Source organism: Botryllus schlosseri, chromosome 2, assembly GCF_051294905.1.
Source record: "Botryllus schlosseri isolate E-star chromosome 2, Bs_hap1, whole genome shotgun sequence".
Classification (NCBI taxonomy): Eukaryota; Metazoa; Chordata; class Ascidiacea; order Stolidobranchia; family Styelidae; genus Botryllus; species Botryllus schlosseri.
In genome coordinates, this window is record NC_137237.1 from 32,899,533 (window position 1) to 32,918,936 (window position 19,404).

The following is a 19,404-nucleotide window of genomic DNA, read 5'->3' on the forward strand; positions in this document are numbered from 1 at the left end:
GCAAGAAAGAGCCAATTCATCAAAATATTTTAAAGGGAAAGCGTAGAACTTCGCTCAATGAAGACATTGCTCCATTGTGGTGGTGGTGTTATTATCATATAATGTTACGAGATCTACGGACATTTCCAACAGGTCGGCAATCATGTTTGTGATCCCGTGGTCGTAGCAATGCCCTATTTCATTTGGGCTCTGATGTCAATATAGCAGTCACATTGCCTTAGCTATAACAGAGCTACCACTGCTTGTTTGGCGTTAACGTATATAACGCATATAACTCCTGTGATAAAGTTGCCGCATTGTTATTTTACAGCGGTAAGACTAAATACAGCAGTCATGGAAAGATTAACGGTGATTTTAGCTGCGATCGCTTCCGTGTGCGGCCAGGTTTTCCAAGAAAGTAAGTACACCATTTCGTAGTCAAATGTTGCATATTCTTTTGGGCAGTGGTCCGCTAGGAGTTCGTTAGTGGTCCGCGATAAGTTTGTACACTCGAGCAAAATGGTCAACATCACTGATAAAATTGAAAGAGAATCGAGTTAATCTCTTTAATCTAAACATATACGTGCTACTGCTTTACCGCATACCCTTTACTGACATTATCTTGTACGAGGTGGAAACAAGCATAAAGGTTGCAGACCCAACTCATTTGATTTAACAGGTAGTGTCGGGAACAAGTCCGTAGCTTCGAGTATCAAGTCATTTTGAGTCACTTCAGTTTCTGACTAGAGTCTTGTCAAGCCACAATTCCGATTGCCTTGAGAATTAGAGTAGCTGATCAGTTGCGAATTGTCTTAAAATGTAACTTTAGATTCACCATAGTCATTTCACGTTTGTTATACCCCAAGTCCCGGCCAAATCAATTCACGGGAAAATAGGCTCACATCGGGTGATCACAATGCTGTCAACAAAGTTTGACGTTGTGCTAGATAGTCCCGCAAACTTGTGCGAGAAGTTGACCCCAATTTAGCTCATATTATGGTTCAAAATTCAGCTTTAACGTGCATATTAGTTGGTTTAAATATTAATGACTCATGTACGTTCATTGAAACGAGGCCATAAACCAGGGGTGGTATTGGTTTATTTGTATGTACTACCTGATGATGTGGTAATAGTAGTGATACACCTCATTTTATGAAATGTTTCTTGCCATGGAGGACAAGCATATGCAAAACATCTGAAAGTACTATAAATTAATTATTGCGAATCCATCGTATCAGAATTTATAATGCGATCATCACACTAAAATTTGAGGTATGTCAGTCTTGATTCGTGAGTTCCATTACCTTTACTTCGCGGCAAGCTTTAATCGAATGGAATCACTGATAGCGGGAAAGTGCTTATTACCATCACGAAAGGTGGCTTACGTCAGAATCGGCATATCGAATCACAAGCGTGGGTTGATTTGGCATTTACTTCAACTGATATGGGTGTAAAAGCGGGAGCGTGCGCCGAAAAGACCGTTTTTTTACTCTATGACGGCAGGCTTGAAAATCCATACTTGTCGTTTACATTGTAGTTTCGGTGATCTTTAGAGTTCGGAAGATATTCGGAATGTCAAGTCCGCGAAACAACGTAGATAAAAATATTTACTTTTTGTACACCCATCATGAACTCTTCTTTGCGATTGGTGCGATACAATAAAATTAGTGTTAAGTCTAGACTCGCGCGCGGTCTGCCTTTTATTATATTCGGCTATCGTCTATAAGAGGGTCGCAATGTTTCGATTCACCTTTCTAAGAAACCATCACTCGTGTCACCCGGCTCGATATTTCAAGCTGCGCCGGTCAGCACCAGGCACAGATTCGCACAAACCTGAACGATTCTTATCGCGCTTTCTCGCGTAGTTACTTAGCGATCCCAGATTTAGTTACGAAAGTAGACATGTTTAAAGTGAAATATATTGCTGCGTTATATCGTGCCATCGATCGAATGTCTTTACCTTCCGTAATGGTACAATACGTGTGAATTGACCCCGAGGGCGAGACGCACGTGCCGCCGAGATCTGTAAACGTCTTGTTTCGGCCGCTCCAAAGATTCTGAATTGCCCGCCTCACGCGAGTAACATTTTTCGTCGCGTGCCGCGAAACTGATTGTATTTGCGTCGCGTGTGTTACGGCAAATACTCGGTGCTATCTTTCCTTTACGAATTACTGGATGGCTTCTTTGCGCAGTATATCCAAAGCATAAGTCTTTAGGTCTGATTGAGTGATATGTACGCTGTAAATTAAAAGATTTCCACCATTTCGTACGGTGTATGTCACGTCATTACCCCATTTTGGTACCAATTACAGCATTCTCTTCCATTTCAATGGGTAGTAGCAAACCAAACACACCAATTAGGATGAGGGTATATCCCAACGGTGTTGTGGGTGTAGTTTCCCTATGCTTCCTTTTTGTTCCATCTTGAGTGGCACACGAAGACAGCAGCAACTGCACTACTGGGATATATATCCAGAGCTATTGCTCTATGGTTCGTTTTCTTCCGTTCGAGTGGGTGTCAACGCATGATTTTGTATTAGAAGGGGCGTTTACCGCATTTCCCCTATACGTCATGTTGTAAATCGATGAAATACGCGATTTTCGTTTACAGTTTATTGTGATAGACTGATGTACTGATTCAGTGTTTTCCAATCCGAATCTCGAATTAGTTCTGCATCATTTTGCTACAACTGTTCCGGAATTCAAAAATCGTATGTCTAAACCTCGCCACAGAAATCCGAGTCTATTCGTTATATTTGAATGGGGCTGCCTCAACACCATTTCCATAGTGTATCCATGATATCGGTAGAGAAATGTACGGACTATGATTTCCACTGTTATTGTACAGCAATAGATATTAAAAGCCTGGACTCGACTACAAAATAAAACTTCTTCCTATTCTTCCAGCGCCTGCAATATCAGTCGCTGACTTCGTCTTTTGGTGTAGTAGATTCCTCTAACAATTTGCAATATTCCTTACACATAACGAACGAGTTTTGGACTATAACTTATCCCATCGTAAGCTCCAAACCTTGTCAAGTGATAATACCCAATATCAGTTCGTTTGTGATATCAACAAGCTCTAATCCGGTTCCGGTAGCCAACCAGCAGTTAAAAATGTCATATGAAAAATAAAAATCGACTTGGAAATTTTATTTTGTCCAAATAAAAATCTACTTTCGCAAGTATTCCGAATCCGAATTCATGCCAAAGTCGTCAAATTCTTCCGGTACAGATTTTAATGCATGTCTCTGAGATCTGGACACGGTATGTTAAAGTGAGCAGCTGAAAATGTGTACACATACAACCGTATAAAATTTACATTACGAGTAATAATGGTGTGATACGGGAAGCACTGTAAATATAAATCGATTCAAAGTTGAACCCCACTTAATAAAATTTACTAATACCCTTGTTATTTTGATATCGTCTCCAGGTCCAAAACTGGATTTGAACAAGTAGGAATAATGACTGCATTGACTGTTCTGGATATGGGGAATAAATTATCTCTGATTCGAGTTTCTGTTCGGACTTCGAGCTTCAAAGTAAAGTCCAACTCGTGATTTCTATGGATATCATTTCCGAGTCCGAGTCTTATTCCAGTTTTATCGCAATATGGTCAGCCAGTTTTCCAAGACCTGAATAGCACTCCAGGCAGGTAGCTTATTTGCCTTTAAATTCAATTGCAATCATATGTATCTGAGTTCCAGGGGGTGTCAATTGAAAACCCGAATCAAATTTTACACTTTTATAGATTAGCTCTTATCAGGATATCATAATTCATTGCCAAATGCTTATTTTTGTCCGCTCATTTAATTCATCCTCACGTAAAAACCAACACCAAATATACCATTGACGACACAATGGATAGCTAATCGCTAAATTATATTGAACACTGTTACGTAATCCCTCAAAAATAACTGTTGTGTTGTCAATGGATAGGTCTTGAGGAAAAATCGAGTACTTGAGTTATTCCGTTCCGAATCGGAATCGGCTTAGGGTCGAGTCGCTCCGAATCGGAATCGGAGTATGGGACAATGATTATGATGTCACAACACTATTAATGACTCTCAATTCAAATATGTACCGTTTATGCAAATGTAGAGCAAACAATGCCTGTAACATCACATAACAAATGAATTGATATTTCGTAGATGCTGCAGATTAATCACCATATCACGGAAATGTCATTTTCATGAACATGCGTAACCTAGTGCTCCAAGTTTGGTATTCTGGGGTATCACCCACTTTGGTTTCAAGATCTCCACGGTGAAAAGAAAGTACTGAACTCTATTTGTTGTTGATAAAATATTCAACTCCTAATCGCACGGGATACAGGCTATTACTATGTTGCTGAAGAAATTAGTTACTCGACCAGAATCATTACAATCGAGACTCGATTCGGATTCGGGTGCTCGAATTGTTGTTCTCAGCGGAATCTTTTTTGTTACGAAAGAACCTGATCAAGATATAATATTTTGACAGGTGGCACTCTGTCCCCAAGTCCAGATTATACGGTTTCGTTCCAATACAATCGAGCTGACGACAGCGTTACGTTCACGATAACAGCTTCAGTTCAAGCTAATCGGTGGGCCGGATTAGGGTTCTCTAATGACCGCAGTATGGTATGATTCAACAGTTAGCCAATGGTGTTGTAGCAAAGTAACAAACAAGGATTCCATTCGCAGACCAATTCCGACGCTGTTGTCGGACATATACCGGCGACCAACTCACCTGTGATCGGGGACTACTTCTTAGAATCCAGGAGTCTGGTTGGGGTAACGAAGGACGCTACAAATGATGCCACGCTCGGGACAGCGAATTATGCAGACGGGAAGCTTACCTATTCGTTCACGAGACCACGAGTAACTTCGGTAATATTATTAGTACTACTTCAAGTTTTAGGTATGAGGCAATTTACTACTACAGCTAACATGTTAGGTCTGCGAAGTAAGCCAAATAAAACGGCCGGCTGTCACATTGTGATCCGCGTATACTGTATATATAGGATAAGATTCTACACATTCTTAACATCACCTATAAATTAACTATAACGAAAAGGATTAACGGCATCGTTCATGGATATTACAAGGGATCAATCTGAATTTCTATAATGTCAAATAACAGTCATTAGCTATTTGGATTGTAATTTGTTTTTGTCTGCAGTCTGCACTACCGCAAATCGGTGCAACATATTAGCCAACTCTATAATGTAATCAATTCGATGTTATATATCCGTATTCAAGTCATTCGGCTATACCTTGACGGAACGTCGAAATCATCATGGTCTACTCTAATCTTACCTTTGAAAAGGAAATACTATAGTATCAAATTACTCGATTATCTCGCGGGCGAATCAGTTGTTTTATGGCTAGGAATTCAATTGGGGTCATCGGGTTTCATTATATCATTTCACAAAATTCGCCGCATATCGATTTAGACATATAAATCGGTGTCGTTCTATCCTCTCCCCCACTCTCCGTACTAAGCGATCCCGTCGTCATCTTAAACCACCAACGTAGCTGAGATCCTTCGCGATGTAATCGGTCACTATTTAACTGTTTATATATACGTGTTTACAAACGGTATGCGCTGTACTGCACATTAAGCTGTGAGCTCATACTATAGGTATATAGTATTCTATTTGATTGACTTTGATGCTATTACCTACCTCCAGGAATAAGAAAATTCAAGATTTCAAAATTTTCCCGGTAAACATTCGGTGAAAGCAGCAAGTCTAAGAAAAGATATAGTAACATCGCTTCTCTGCGATAAACTTTCCTACTCTGTTGAAAATATATCTCTCATCGCAAAATTTACCATTCGTGGCTACTGGCTAGCTGGCTACATTTGCCGCTGATTGTAGTAAGTAAGAGGACTAGGGCAGGGAAACATCGAGTACCTGAGTGATCCCATTCGGAGTCCTGTATTGCGCTGTATCACTAATTATGACGATAATTCTGTATAATGCTGTATCACTCATTATGACGACTCAACAGAATGTACTATGTCAAAGTTCGAATATGTACCATTTATTCCACCACAAAGAACATAATGCCTGTTATCCGTCAGATTAAACATACTTTGGTATTTTTTTCGAAAATACCGATTTTATCGCACTGCTTGACAATGTTGTGGAATGATCATGACTTCGGAAATGTGTTATTTCCAGTAACGTTCGTGGCTTTGTACTATGTCTCGAATGTTGCGACACGGCCAAGCAAAGTTAGGCTTCCTCAGTGGAGAACAGTATCGAATCTATCATTGGCGTTAGTAAGTAAAACGTTCAGTGGCGAGGAGCGTATAATTTAAGTACTCGAAAAATTCGTCATTTACTACTACTCGACTCGAATCAATAAAATTAATACTTGGTTCAGATTCGAGTACTCGAATCATTGTGCCCAGCCCTAGTCAGGACTGCGCGGTTGATTAGCCCATAAGGTTTCTTGGAGTTATGCCGATTACGGGTGCTAAGTTGGGACATACTTTCGACTGAAATTCGCCAAGAAATCTTGGTGGTTTCATAGCACAAGCACAAACTTATTGTAGCCTATTATGCATTACTCACGATCCCCACTCACTGAAATGAGTTTGTTTTTTATTTTCTGCGATTAATATGGCAAGGCATCTTGATTCATGAATCAAACAGGGATTTGATGATTTTGTTAATGTTGCTCATATAATTCACTCTCAAATTTCTTCTAAAAATGCTTAGGGATCGGTGCTCAATCCAGAGGTGGTCAAAATGGTGTTGTTACTTAAGTAGTAGGACAAAATCTGATGTATTAAGTCTTGCTCAATTACAAGTTGAAGCATCATTTTCCAATAAATTACTTCAAGTAGAAGTAGAAGTTGAAAGGTCCGAAATTACCGAAGAAAGTAGTTTTGAGAAATCGGATTTGACCTAGGGACCGCACATTTTTAGAAGTTAATGATGGGAGGTGCCTACTTTCGAAGTTGCATGGTACGTCTTCGTGACTGATGACGCAACCAATAGTTGCAATTTTATCTACCGTGACACAGGAGCTATTTTGACCAGCTGTTATGATAAATTCACCCATACGAGAGACGTACACATATCCCAAAACTAACTTCTACTTTACAAAATCCAAAGTGTCAAATTTAAGCAATTTGTTCTTAAAAAATATTGAATTTAAATGGGCGTAGTGTAAAAGAAGTAATCTAAGTAATAAAACCCATCCTGAGTGCTTCTACAAAGTACTGTGCTATTGATCACCTCTGGTTTTGACCTCAAGAAGCATTACTTTCAAGTTGGATCTAGATCAGGGACGGGCAACATAAGGCTCGCGGGCCGGATCTGGCCCGCGACGGGATTTTGTGCGGCTCGCCGACAGTTTCCTGTCTTACGTGATGATGAGACCCGCGCCCCCGTCTACAGACATTTAGGCGCGAACATTTTCGAGCATGAACATTAGCAAGACAAAGCGATATATATCAATACAACTGATATTCACCGCATTGACGTACGAATGGGATAATGCTATTCCCAAATTTTTCGAGAATATTCGTAATATTTATAAATAGTGTAATATTTTCGGGCAGATGGATTCAAACTAAAACATTTCGCGCGCTTCTCGCGAATTAGAGAGGCCGTTGGGTTGCAGGAGTTTTTCAGCAAAGTAATCAATAAGAATGAACCGGCCCGAAGTGAATAATCTGCGATAAGTTCATGCCATGATCAATGTTCAAAATTATAATTAGACGTGCAGTTAATTTTCGAAGAAACCACTTGCTCATACACTCATCAATATCATTGATCAAATTCATTCTTTTATGATAAAATTTTTGCGCCTGGCGCGACTAGTAGTCAGATATACTATGATTTTCTATCACATTCATATCAACGATTTGGGCTCGCCCGTGAAACGGTCACCCAATCCAGATATGGTTCGCAACTGCAGGAATGTGTGCGTCTCTGAATTGTATGTACAAAGGGTAGTGCAGGGTATGATGGACGGATCTGTGGCGCGTTCCCACGGAGGGAGTTCCCCTAAACTCATTAAAAAAAAATCAGAAATCCGGCCTCATGTTCATGTTCCCCTATCCGGCCCGCCGGATGGAGAAGTTGCCCGCCCCTGATCTAGATATTCCCACATATTGTGATATTGAAAAGCCTAACCCTCGACATCTAGGTCTTGTTACTACAATTTGCTAGCACCCTTGAGTGGATATTTTGGGAAATGATCTTTATCTCGTTGTATGTTTCTGACAGGACCAGGGTGACTTATCCCTTGACGAATGCCGATACATGATTTTCGCTTGGAACGGACCCGTCTTTGGAGATCAGATCTTCAGACACTCTTCGACTGCGGTCAGCGACCAGCGTATTTGCATCGGTGAGTTCAATTACTGCATAGTCATAGCGGGAATAGATACTTGGGCTCGGCGGTTGGGAATATTATGAGGCGTGAACATTTCTGCCAGTGATGTTCATTGTAACGGGGTGACTAAAACTATGACATGGCGTCCAAGTTGAATTTCTGGGGCACGCGCACCATTCGCCTTCCCCTTGACTACTCAGGTTATGTACGGTGTTGGTACGCCGTTTTGAATCGAGAACAGAATATTTTGCGACGAAAACTGAGTCAGGGGAACGTGGATTTGGAGTTCGCTTTAAAACGTATCAGTTTTGAGGATTTGGACCGGGTTCGGATTAACGATTTTTGACAAACTAGATCTGAATTTTGGATAATGAATTTCTGAGAGCTATTTCAATTTACATGACGCTCTTGAATGAATTATCCAAATAAAACTTTGGTTTAAGCAAGATTAAGGGTGGACAATGGACAATAATTCGAATCAATATCGGCTCTAACGACTATCGAAGCATTGAGTTCGACAGGAATCCAGAGGAATTTTCTCATCTCGGATTGCTTACTTTGTATCAGTTTGCATAAGTTTATCATTGGGCGAAATAGTTATGTTTAGCAGCTCGCAATTATCATGTCATGCGCAAACCAATCAGTTCTGACGTTGAATATCGAATATTTCAATTAAATCGACTCGATTCGATTCCGTAGTTTTTATCGGAATTCGATCATTATAATCATTTTACGTCTGTGATTCGAAGCCGCCCAGCCCCAAGTATGACATAGTATGAAATAAGGATTTCTATTTGGATTCAAGTCTCGAATCCCGAACACAATTTGGATTGGAAAATATTAAACCAGCTCGTCTCCGCTAGGTCCGGAAGTGACTCAGCCTCTCTTCGTCAAAGCCACTGCTCATTTCCAAGCCACGAATGACCCTGTTATCAGACAGCAAGTCAATTGCGGGCCACCACCTGATGTTGAATTCGCGAGTCGGTCTTTTCCGGACGAGTCTGCGTTCGGGGTTGGGTCTATCATAGTTTTTACATGCGCCGCCGGCTACACCCTCAACGGCCCACAGTCATTGTCATGCGTCGAAGGAGGGACCTGGAATAATGATGCACCGGCTTGCGTTGACACCAGTAAGTATGGGCAACCTGCATGGACATTGGACAGGGATAGAGAGCATGTACCACGGGGAAGCGAAATGGTGCGCGGTAGTTTTTAAACACGAACTTCCATCTCAATACTCTAACTACACTGTAAATCTAAAAGGTGGAGATTTCCTCCATTAGAAGTGGTTCACCATTTTGACCATTTATGGTGGAATGCAACTCCACCCCCCATCATGGTGGAAATACTTTCCACCCTATATGGGGGAGTACCCTCCTCCCTATATGAGGATTACCTTCCACCCTATATGGAGGAATACCCTCTACCCTATATGGGGGACATACCTTCCACCCCAACCTATCTGTCAGCTGCCACACATCTTTGCTTTATGCAATACTGCAGAATACAAATCCAATTAAAACATACAAGCATGGCATTTCATGCATTTTATTATGCGTATTCAAACAGTCATTACTATAGGGTTACCATATTACAGAATCGAAAAAGGAGGACAATTTTACCAATTCAGGAAAGTTAATTGATCAAGACTGACAGCCGATTTTGCTATTTTTTGCTGGAAAACTTTTGGTGTTGAATGAAAGCGTTGAGTCCAGAATTACCATATTTTTACTTAAATTTAGTCGTGTTGACTAAAATAAAAAGTCGGCACTGACAATCGACTTCGAATGACCTGCTTGAGCCTCCGTATGGTAACCCTACATAACTATGATGACAGTTCCATTGTTTATGGCAACATATTGGTAGCCCTAACAACAAGATTTGTCAGCTCTACGCCAGGCAGCTTTAGCAGGTATGACGAAAGGCAAGTGAGAGTGTGCTTGATATTCTTCTGAAACTTGATGTTCAATATCCAATGAGCTGCGATCAGAAGAGCATGTGTTTCATCAAAACTGGCAATGTTTTTTGAGAAGACGATTCCATCCAAGTGCAGGCTCCATTGCGAATTGTAGACCATCGTTGGATATGGAGAGATAGAAACCTGAAAGATATATTATATTACTATGAAATCTTCGGACTTCAGATCATTATGATATCGAGATAGGCTTAGCACATAGGACAATTTATATTACCACTGCACAAGTTATAAACATGAATTTGTGTCACAAAATGTTGCTCATTTGATTTATGCTTTTAAAAATATCTTGTCACCAGTCTGTCTGCTGCAATGAAGTATATTTCAATCTCATGAGCCCCAATCCATTAATTAAGCTATGCGCGACGCCTGTACCAGGTCTACTGAAGCTTGCCACTTTCTATTGCTAGAAGTTGTAACGGCATATAAGAAATATGGATTGACTTGATTTTGAAACACTGGTTTACCATTATGGTCATTTACAACAGGCCGGTGTTCCTTATTTTTTAATCCGTATTTGCCTACTTGTAGCACGGCTCACTTCTAGGATTCTTGTAAGACACCGCTTACGCGGATAAGATGGCGAGGTAGAAACCAGACTTGTACAAACTACTGAATTTTCAAAATCATCAACTAGAACTACAACTACTGAATTTTCAAAATCACTAACTTGAACTACAACTACCGAATTTTCAATATCAGCAACTAACTACAACTACTGAATTTTCAAAATCCGCAACTAGAACTACAACCACTGAATTTTCAAAATCAGCAATTAGAACTATAACTAATCGAAAAAACGTTAGCTAGCTGACCAACGACTAACCAACTGTTTAGTTGTAACAATGTATATTATACACCATCTATCTACGAACAGCTTACCTCTCCAATATGAAGAAAATTGTCATATCCTTCTCCAAAAATGGTTGTTATACCAGCACGCCAATCCAACACTCCATCACCTATAAAGCAGACACAGGTTATTAGAACTATCGATGATCACTTCTAGCATTCCCATATTTATTTTGAACGCGTGTAATTTTCGGAAATGAATCAAACTCTAACTGGCTGGTACGAGACTATGTTATTGTGAAAGCCACGATTATTGGTGCGGCGCAAGTCAAACAAGTTTCTACAATTGCATCTCAACGGCAGAAGTTAGAGAGCCACTGCACTTGAATTCATTCGAAAAAAATTGTTAGCGGAAAATTTGCAATGCCACACAATTTCATGAAATAATACTCTCACCTAGTAATCCTTGTATAGTCTCGGGAACTTTAGGCCACTTCATTTTGGCCTGAGCTATATTGTACCGGCTCTGTGTTGTGCACTTCCCATCAAGGTTTCAGCCTCTTTCAACATCTTAATATACATAAGATATGATACACCCGTGGCAATGACAATTTATACTACCAGGGGTCACCAACACCCGGCCCGCGACTTGATTTGAGATTTCGGAAGAAAGCTAAGAAAACATTTTAAAATGCTGAAATTGGCGTGTAATGGCCGAAACACTGCCAAGACCAAGGCGCATAGAAAACAGCTTAGGGCAATGGTTCTGAAAGTGGGGGCGCGTCCTCTAGTGGGGGCTTTAAAGCATTTGAAGGGGGCGCGGAGCTGCGGTCAACTGAATTTTTTTTCGCGCTCTGCGCGATTTCATAGTTATAGTTATTGCTCTGTGTATAGTCCCGAATTCATATTATAGAATTCTCTCATCAACATTCATAACCATCCACGCCGTTAAACTATCCGATTGCTAACAGTATGGGTACATTTTGTGATATGACGATAAGAAGGGCGGGAGAAATATTTCAGTGTCATAAAGGTTTGAGAACCACTGGCTTAGGGTTTCCCCACAAGATCAGCGTTCCCAGGTATCGTGCACAGCTCAGAGTTCAAAATAAAATGAAATTGATGCCAGTGATGTTTTGTTGTATTTTTATTCCTTCATTAAAATATTACTTCTTTTGTGGTCACTATGTCCATCGCCTACGTTAGGTAGCACAGCGTTGTACTGACGTAGAGTTTTAAGCCGTGGTTGCCTACTTTATATCGATTTTGGATTCATTCGGCCCGCGGCCGCTACGAAATTTGAAAAGTGGCCCGCGACCCGTTTTGAGTTGGCGACCCCTGCTATAGACTATTGTACATCCTGAAAAATTAGAGTTTAACTAGCTCATCTTAAATCTAAGATATAAATTAACTGGACTTACAACCCTGGCTCTTTTGCATCTAGAGCTGCTGGCTCCTTCTTCTTCCTCAATCACATTCTTTCGTTTTGTACCATGCTTCTGCTTCATCTGATTCACCAATTCAGTTTCCAAATGTCTTCGATAGTCCTTGAACTTCTGCCTCAAGGCAATATGCCACGAGCCCTGAAGAAATGCAAATATTGTTGGACTCAACTCTGCAGAGAGTACTATTACTAAAAGCAAGGAAAAACCCCTAAACAGTCCACAAAGTCTAAAAATTGGCATTGTTTCAACAATGGCAGCGCCACGACACAATGAACATAACAATGGGTGGTTCTATTGCATTGACTCGATAAGCGATTTTTGGGTGACTCGACTTGAATCTAGTCTTTTTTTTCAAATATGTTAAATGACTCGACTCGAATCAATTTTTCATTGCATCTACGAAGAATAGTTATTTCGAGTACGAGTCCTGATACTTGGCAAAATAGGGCCAGAAACTGCTAAGACTGAGGAAAATTACTGTATTCTGGATGCGAGCCAATTACACAAGCAGAATTGATAAAATGTGGATTGAGCTAAAAACCGAACATTGAACATACGGTAACGACTTGGACTCGGCTTATCTTGTAGGTATTCTGGAATTGTAGCTATTGCCTTCAGAACTACATTGAAGCTGCGTACAGTGTACGGGTATAGTCATGACAAAAGAGACCATAGGCGACGACTTACGAGGTGGCGCAAGTTCGGACATTTTGATTTGCGAAAACTGTCGCCGAGGCTGCGTAATACCAGCGCGTATTTAATTGTTCACCAGACATCAGGGACTCGCTAATTGGCAGCGCTTCCGGACTCTTTGGCAAGCTTATCATACTCTAACTATATATAGCAATCGTTCCCAAACTTTTTCGTGTCAACCAGGGCAACGTCGAATCGCTCATGTGCCATGCGGTAATCAGAGCATCTGCGACGTGCAGCACCAGGTCACGCTCACGCATGTTCTGCTCCTGGAGAACACTTTTATAAGTGACCTTATCAAAAGATTCTATGTAATAATTGTAATTGTAGGGTGACAAATATAGAATACTTCTGAAAGCTGTGCGATGAAATCAATCTATATCAAGATCTCTAAACGGCCAAGTACGGCCAATTAATCAGGCATCCTTCTAGGTCTTATGATGTTACAATGTTATATAATGTAAGATATAAAAGTGCTCGATTTTGATATTTCCGCGTTCCTTGCTCTTTTCCTTCTCTTCCTTGCCTTGGTTGTTCATCGGGTCTTTCTCTGAGCCGTAGGATCAAGGTTGTAATTATCCGTTGGCGATGAAAGATTGAAAATGATGACTAGCAGTAGTGCATTCCTCTTATTACAATTACTCACTCAAAGCATTTAGACTGACTCTAATAAGGGTCGATTTTCAGTAAATATGGTGTTATATGATTTTCACATCAGAGTTGAACTTGAGATTGTCAATAAATTTAATACAGCTTTGGCTTTCATTAAAGTTTAACTCAAAGCAGTGTTGAGATGATTCGAGTCGTGACCTAACCCAAATCAGGCTTTTCAAGTGATTTAAGTTAATCTCGAGTCACTGCCTCCTGTCCACTGCCCGGACTCGACTCATGACAAATATGAAATGACTCGTGACTAATAGCATAATTTCCAAGTCATTCTGTTTCTTCGCAACGCATTCTTGACATGCTTGGTACACTGAGAAATGACCACATTACCAATCTTAATAACTAGGGCGCGTTTTTATTGCAATAAAATCTCGAGAAAGTTGCAGTTTACTTATCTGACTATGTAGAAAGCTCCCCGAAGCTGCAAGAAATAGTTGCAAAAGTTGCAAAGACCGCCGCACTCATGAAAACCACATTCCCTTCTCATATACGTTTTCGATATGGTTATAATTCCGTCAGCAGCGACATAGCAGAAACAACAGCTGTGACAGGCCCTAAATTGCGAGCATATCAGCCTGTACATTATAATTAACAACCAGTAATACCTTTAGTCAATATAAGTCTCGGTTGGGTGTAATTTACTGGTGTTTTCTATGCATGCAACCAAGTTAAACTAATTGTTACACATCTTTCAACATAGCACAAAATCGTGTCTTATTTGAAACGGCATGCCATACCTCTTGCTTTGGCGCTTCGTACCCCTGGGCAGAAATCCCTGCTCTAATAGAACTCAATCAGGCAAGCTCTATCATTTTTAGGACCTACTGACGAATGCGGCCTGTTTTGCATTCTATATATATATATGCTTTTGGATATTGCGATTTTTATTTAGTCGGGTCCCACAAGAATGAAATATGTTTATGAGCAAGATATTATTCTCAGGCTCTGATGCTACCACGACGGAAGCAGCCACGACGACCCCGATAACAGCGGCTACTGCCGCAGCAGCGGCCGAGCCAGACACTGAAGTAGGAGCCGGTTCCAGATCGCTGGGTCTGTTTCACAACTACAACCGCACCCATTGATTAAGAATGCACCCTAAATTTCAATTACAGATCCATGCAATCCGAATCCATGCCCCGCTAATTCACAATGCAAAATCGAACCCACTCTCGGAATCGGATTTTGTGAGTGCAACGCCGGATACACGTTCAACAGCGACGGAGAATGTGCGATGACGGGTCAGCATTTCAATTCGATCCATATGAATCTTTTAGCTTTATCTGAATCTTGCGCAGGATAAAACCACACACTTAACAAAATCTCTTATACAGTAGCATTAAGCATTATTTATACAGCTGTTTACCATTTTATCAACTGCCGTTATGACCGTTGAGAAATGCGATATTTCTTTCCGTATGTTTGGTAAGTGTGTGACGGTATTGGCGACGCTATGGTTGATATTATGCTCCATTCAGTATCCTTGCCCCGCCAATTAGTCGTGTGATATGCCCATGATTGTCCAACGTCGAAAACCGGTTTAGGATTTATGTTAGAAACCCGTATTTATCGTGGGTTTTCTCTAGAGCAGTGGTTCCCAACGTGGCGATATCGACCCACAGGGGGCGATTTGGCGGTCTAGGGGGGCGAAAATGACGAAGGGGGCGACAGGGGGGCGAAAATAGACAAAGGGGGCGACGGGGGGCGAAAATGGCGAAGGGGGCGATGACGCGTCAAATCGGCTGACCTTTTTTTCTTTTTTTTTCTAGTCAACCCACGAAAATTTTGTTCCAAAAGTGTGTCAAATACATCGATCCGAAAATTTGACCTTTTTTTTTTCTTTAGTCAACCCGCCGGTGATTACAGTTTGTATGCCCAATTTTCGGTACTCAAAATTTGGGGGGCGATGATCGGTGTTGACCTTGAAAAGGGGGCGATGGGTCGAAAAAGGTTGGGAACCACTGCTCTAGAGGTAGTTAACGTATACGTGACGTAGTAAATTTTACTTAATTACCAGTATAGAAAGAGTGATTGCCAAGGCATGTCAAAACTGGTCGAAGTGGAAGTGGTCAACGAAACTCTGAACGCAGGCTACTGGAGTGAGTAGTGTCTAAAGGTAGTATGTTTACCAGGTAATCGGAGATGGCTACCTTTGAAATGGCAAAGTGTATCCTCGCAACTGACACAAATTGAACAATGGCATTACAAATAGGCCCAATATTTGGATATATATGTAGTAGGGTTGCCATATTTTGGAATAGGATAAGGACAGGACACTTTTTCAAAATTTTCTGACTTCCACTACTGTAGTAAAATCTGGAAAATGGTAAATTTATCACAAAATTGTGGTAGTTGACTAAAAAAGGTCAACTTTTCGGCTCAAGTCCTGAAATACAGTTTTTCTTTCACATTTTCCGTTGGTTGACTAAAATAACGGACGTTCGAAATAGCGTCATTTATACCCATTTTCACTAGAATCTGTCTATCATCTTAGCTCTAAAAGTTGTAAAGTAGGGGAAATTGCCCAAAAAAGAGGACATCCAGGCGTCCTCGAAGGACATCTTCAAAAACTGGTGAAATGAGGACAAATCCTCCTAAAGGAGGGCGTATGGTAACCCTAATATTTAGTCACCGTTTTATTGGGTCTATCTCACGCGGATTTTATCCACTTTCACTCATTTTGTCGCTAATGTTGTTATACTACGTTCTGTGAATGTAGGCATCATGTTCACGTTTATATACATTTTTTTCTATACAGCCACAGCACCACAGCCGCCACAACAACAGGCGCCAGCAGCACCAGCTGAACCAGCAGCACCATCCCTCCTGTCCTACCAGTCCTCCGTCGGTGGGTTGAAAATATACATCCAGGGTCAATTAGCTGCGCATTGCTAACACCATCCTTACCATGACAGATCCGTGCGTTCCGAATCCTTGTCCCACGAATTCAGCCTGTAGAATCAATCCAGAATCGGGTGGAGGCTACTGTCTATGCAACACGGGATACACATTTAACACTCTCGGCCAGTGCATACCAATTGGTTAGTGCAATCATTTTATTCATTCGACAAATTTGAACGGGGCGCTCGCGGTACGTTGCATAATGCCGTTTGGATGCGAAGTAACGATGAATTTACTTGCATTCTGGGTACATAAATATTGGTAGACTGTATTTTCGTGGTACCAGAGGTGATAAAAAGGACTATCAGTCGTCGGTACGAAGTGCTACGAAAATCTATCCTCCAATACAAGTTTATGCAGGTAGCTATTTCAAGATCATGTCCAGCCCAGTGTCACTGACAAATATATATTTACGTCTTTTTAATTTCGTAACCTGTTGTAACCCATTCTATCAAATTATACAAGGAAGCACTTAGTGTGTTACTTTACAAAATTCACAGTTTTAAATGTAAGTATTTTGGCCAAAAACTTGCTAACCCCTTGATGATGTACTACAAGAAGGCAAATTATGCTAATTGAGCAGTTGAGCACTCCGAAAAAGCAGCACATCGTTACTGAGCACCTTCGTCAAACAGTTCTTTCTACATCTCGTAGTTGAAAACTACCATAAGCCTCGACTAAAATACTGTTGCTGAAATAAGGTCAGTTATGGTTTAGGAGCAACACTACCAGAGTGAGCAGTGCAAGTATGCATAAATACTTCTGCGAAATAGAAAAGCACCAACTCTTTGAAACCTTTTTCAATAATGCAGCAACATTGTTGTCATTTTGTGACCGCACCTGATGATATTTTATGTTGCTGCTAAACTAATAGGCTGACTTCTTATGGGTGCAGCAACGCCACCGACAGCTCCGCCCCAACCGCGACCAACCACCACACCGGTATCATCGAACATTTGTGCGGCGGTGCAATGCGGATCGTACTCACAATGCGTGGCAATCGGCGGTGTAGGCTATTGCGTCTGCAACGAGGGATATCACTCGTCACAATTGGGAGTTTGCGTTCGTAAGTATCATTCAATTCATAATTACTTGGAATGGTTCCAACGTTATGTTCATCTTCGCAATAAGTAAGCCAACCTAAATAGTACGGTAGTTCGTGTTTGCAAATGGACTGGGAAGGTTCTACACTGCGGTAAACTTGAAATCTTTGATCGTAAACTTTGATATGCCACTTCCTATCACTATCACGATGACAGCAAGAAAGGGGCGTCAACATGAATCTAAACTAAACCTATAACATAGTGACGATTTTTGTTGAAGAGTTGATTCATAAGGAGCGCGTAACGATTCAAATACTTCCTTCCAGACATAGCAGCCCGATTACAACTTGTCAATTAGGCCTACCCTACTCTTCGACAATGTCGCGATTGGTTTCATGGTGATGGTCAAATGTAGGCTAAGCATTTAATAGCTATTGGAGCAGTTGGGGTGCATATAAGTAGTAGGCTATGTGCTGGTCTGCTAGTCTTATGGTAAATAGGGATACAGTTCTTATCCAAAATAATAAAAAGATTCGATAGCACACCTAAGAATCTCTGGCGGTACATCACTGAGCCGCGGCCGACCGTTCGGTAATACCTGCTTTAAAATAGTATTGTGACGTGACATATTCGTTTATTTACAGCGGAAATTACATAAACGTTCGTTGTCACGCGATCCAGAACCCTTTACTGGTGCGCCCTGAGTCATAACAAATACCTTATAAGTATAACTAGTATCTGTGGCTTCCCCTCTAGTCGTACAGCATTCCGGGATAGCATAGGTGGTGTTAAGAGACTTATAGAAATCCTTACGAGTAATATTCCCTCTCATTTTTCACAAGTCTGCGCGCATTCACCAACAGCTCACTGCGCGGTCCCTTGCACAACAGTGCGTAACGACTAATAAAAAGGTCATCACTTCGGCCTTTTTGTGCGCTGCACAGATTTTTCTGTGCGCGGTGGCGCACGCGCGCAGCTCAGAGGGAGCATTCCATGCAGGGCTATTCTGCACCCTCTCCATCCAGCGGCATGCGCACATCCATGATATGCATGCATATATGCAGTATGTAGGCTACAATGTACATATCGATAGTATCCCGGGTTGTAACCAAGTCACAATGACGCTCCGAGTCACAAATCAATCTCACTTTTACAGTTTTGACTCCACTCGAGTCAAGTCGAGTCATTTTCAATTTACCACCGAGTCAAGTCCGAGTCCAAGTCATTGTGTTGACTACTCAGTTTCCCGTTAAAGTCTTGTTAACCCCACTTTTTGTAACTCTGTTTGGTCATATCGAATGTATGATATACTAATTTTCCACATTTTTAGCAGTTTCTGGTCTCATTTTCAAGTACCAGTACCGATAGACGAAATCCCTATAGGCTGGTTACTTTACTATTCTTCGAAATTACAATTACATGTCGGTCTTGGCCGCCTGAGTCTCGAGTCATATGACTTGCTTCGAGTCATGCGCAATGACTCGAGTCCAAGAGTCCACAGATTGACTGGAGTCGAGTCGAGTCATTTCCGTATTTTGAGAAAATGACTCGAGTCATTACAAACCTGA

General features: G+C 41.1%; 2 protein-coding genes across 9 annotated transcripts in view; one reads left to right on the top strand and one right to left on the bottom strand.

Moving 5' to 3' along the window:
* Positions 1 to 266: 266 nt before the first annotated feature.
* The window catches only part of LOC145434449 (uncharacterized), a 60,626-nt gene continuing 41,488 nt past the window's right edge, over positions 267 to 19,404 (top strand). For 7 of the 8 annotated variants that reach the window (XM_080311803.1, XM_080311807.1, XM_080311805.1 and 4 more), the window contains exons 1-10: positions 267 to 397; positions 4,465 to 4,604; positions 4,668 to 4,853; positions 8,213 to 8,336; positions 9,185 to 9,451; positions 14,835 to 14,945; positions 15,008 to 15,133; positions 16,651 to 16,740; positions 16,808 to 16,933; positions 17,689 to 17,859. In XM_080311803.1, coding sequence (XP_080167929.1) covers positions 334 to 397; positions 4,465 to 4,604; positions 4,668 to 4,853; positions 8,213 to 8,336; positions 9,185 to 9,451; positions 14,835 to 14,945; positions 15,008 to 15,133; positions 16,651 to 16,740; positions 16,808 to 16,933; positions 17,689 to 17,859 — 1,405 coding nt within the window. In that variant the 5' untranslated portion in view covers positions 267 to 333. The remainder of the gene's footprint in view (positions 398 to 4,464; positions 4,605 to 4,667; positions 4,854 to 8,212; positions 8,337 to 9,184; positions 9,452 to 14,834; positions 14,946 to 15,007; positions 15,134 to 16,650; positions 16,741 to 16,807; positions 16,934 to 17,688; positions 17,860 to 19,404) is intronic. The other variant, XM_080311810.1, reaches the window with a different exon arrangement.
* Positions 9,854 to 13,349, bottom strand: LOC145434451 (uncharacterized). Its single transcript, XM_080311812.1, has 4 exons — positions 12,510 to 13,349; positions 11,545 to 11,658; positions 11,179 to 11,258; positions 9,854 to 10,422 (listed from the first exon to the last, which is right to left on the bottom strand). The coding sequence occupies exons 2-4, from the start codon at positions 11,585 to 11,587 to the stop codon at positions 10,168 to 10,170; spliced, it is 378 nt and encodes a 125-aa protein (XP_080167938.1). The 5' UTR covers positions 11,588 to 11,658; positions 12,510 to 13,349; the 3' UTR covers positions 9,854 to 10,167.

Excerpts from the sequence above, each read along its gene's own strand:
- LOC145434451 (XM_080311812.1), bottom strand. The coding sequence starts at position 11,587 with ATGAAGTGGCCTAAAGTTCCCGAGACTATACAAGGATTACTAG. Across the intron at positions 11,259-11,544 it reads GACTATACAAGGATTACTAG|GTGATGGAGTGTTGGATTGG; the intron begins GTGAGAGTATTA and ends TCTGCTTTATAG. Across the intron at positions 10,423-11,178 it reads ATTTTCTTCATATTGGAGAG|GTTTCTATCTCTCCATATCC; the intron begins GTAAGCTGTTCG and ends TATATCTTTCAG.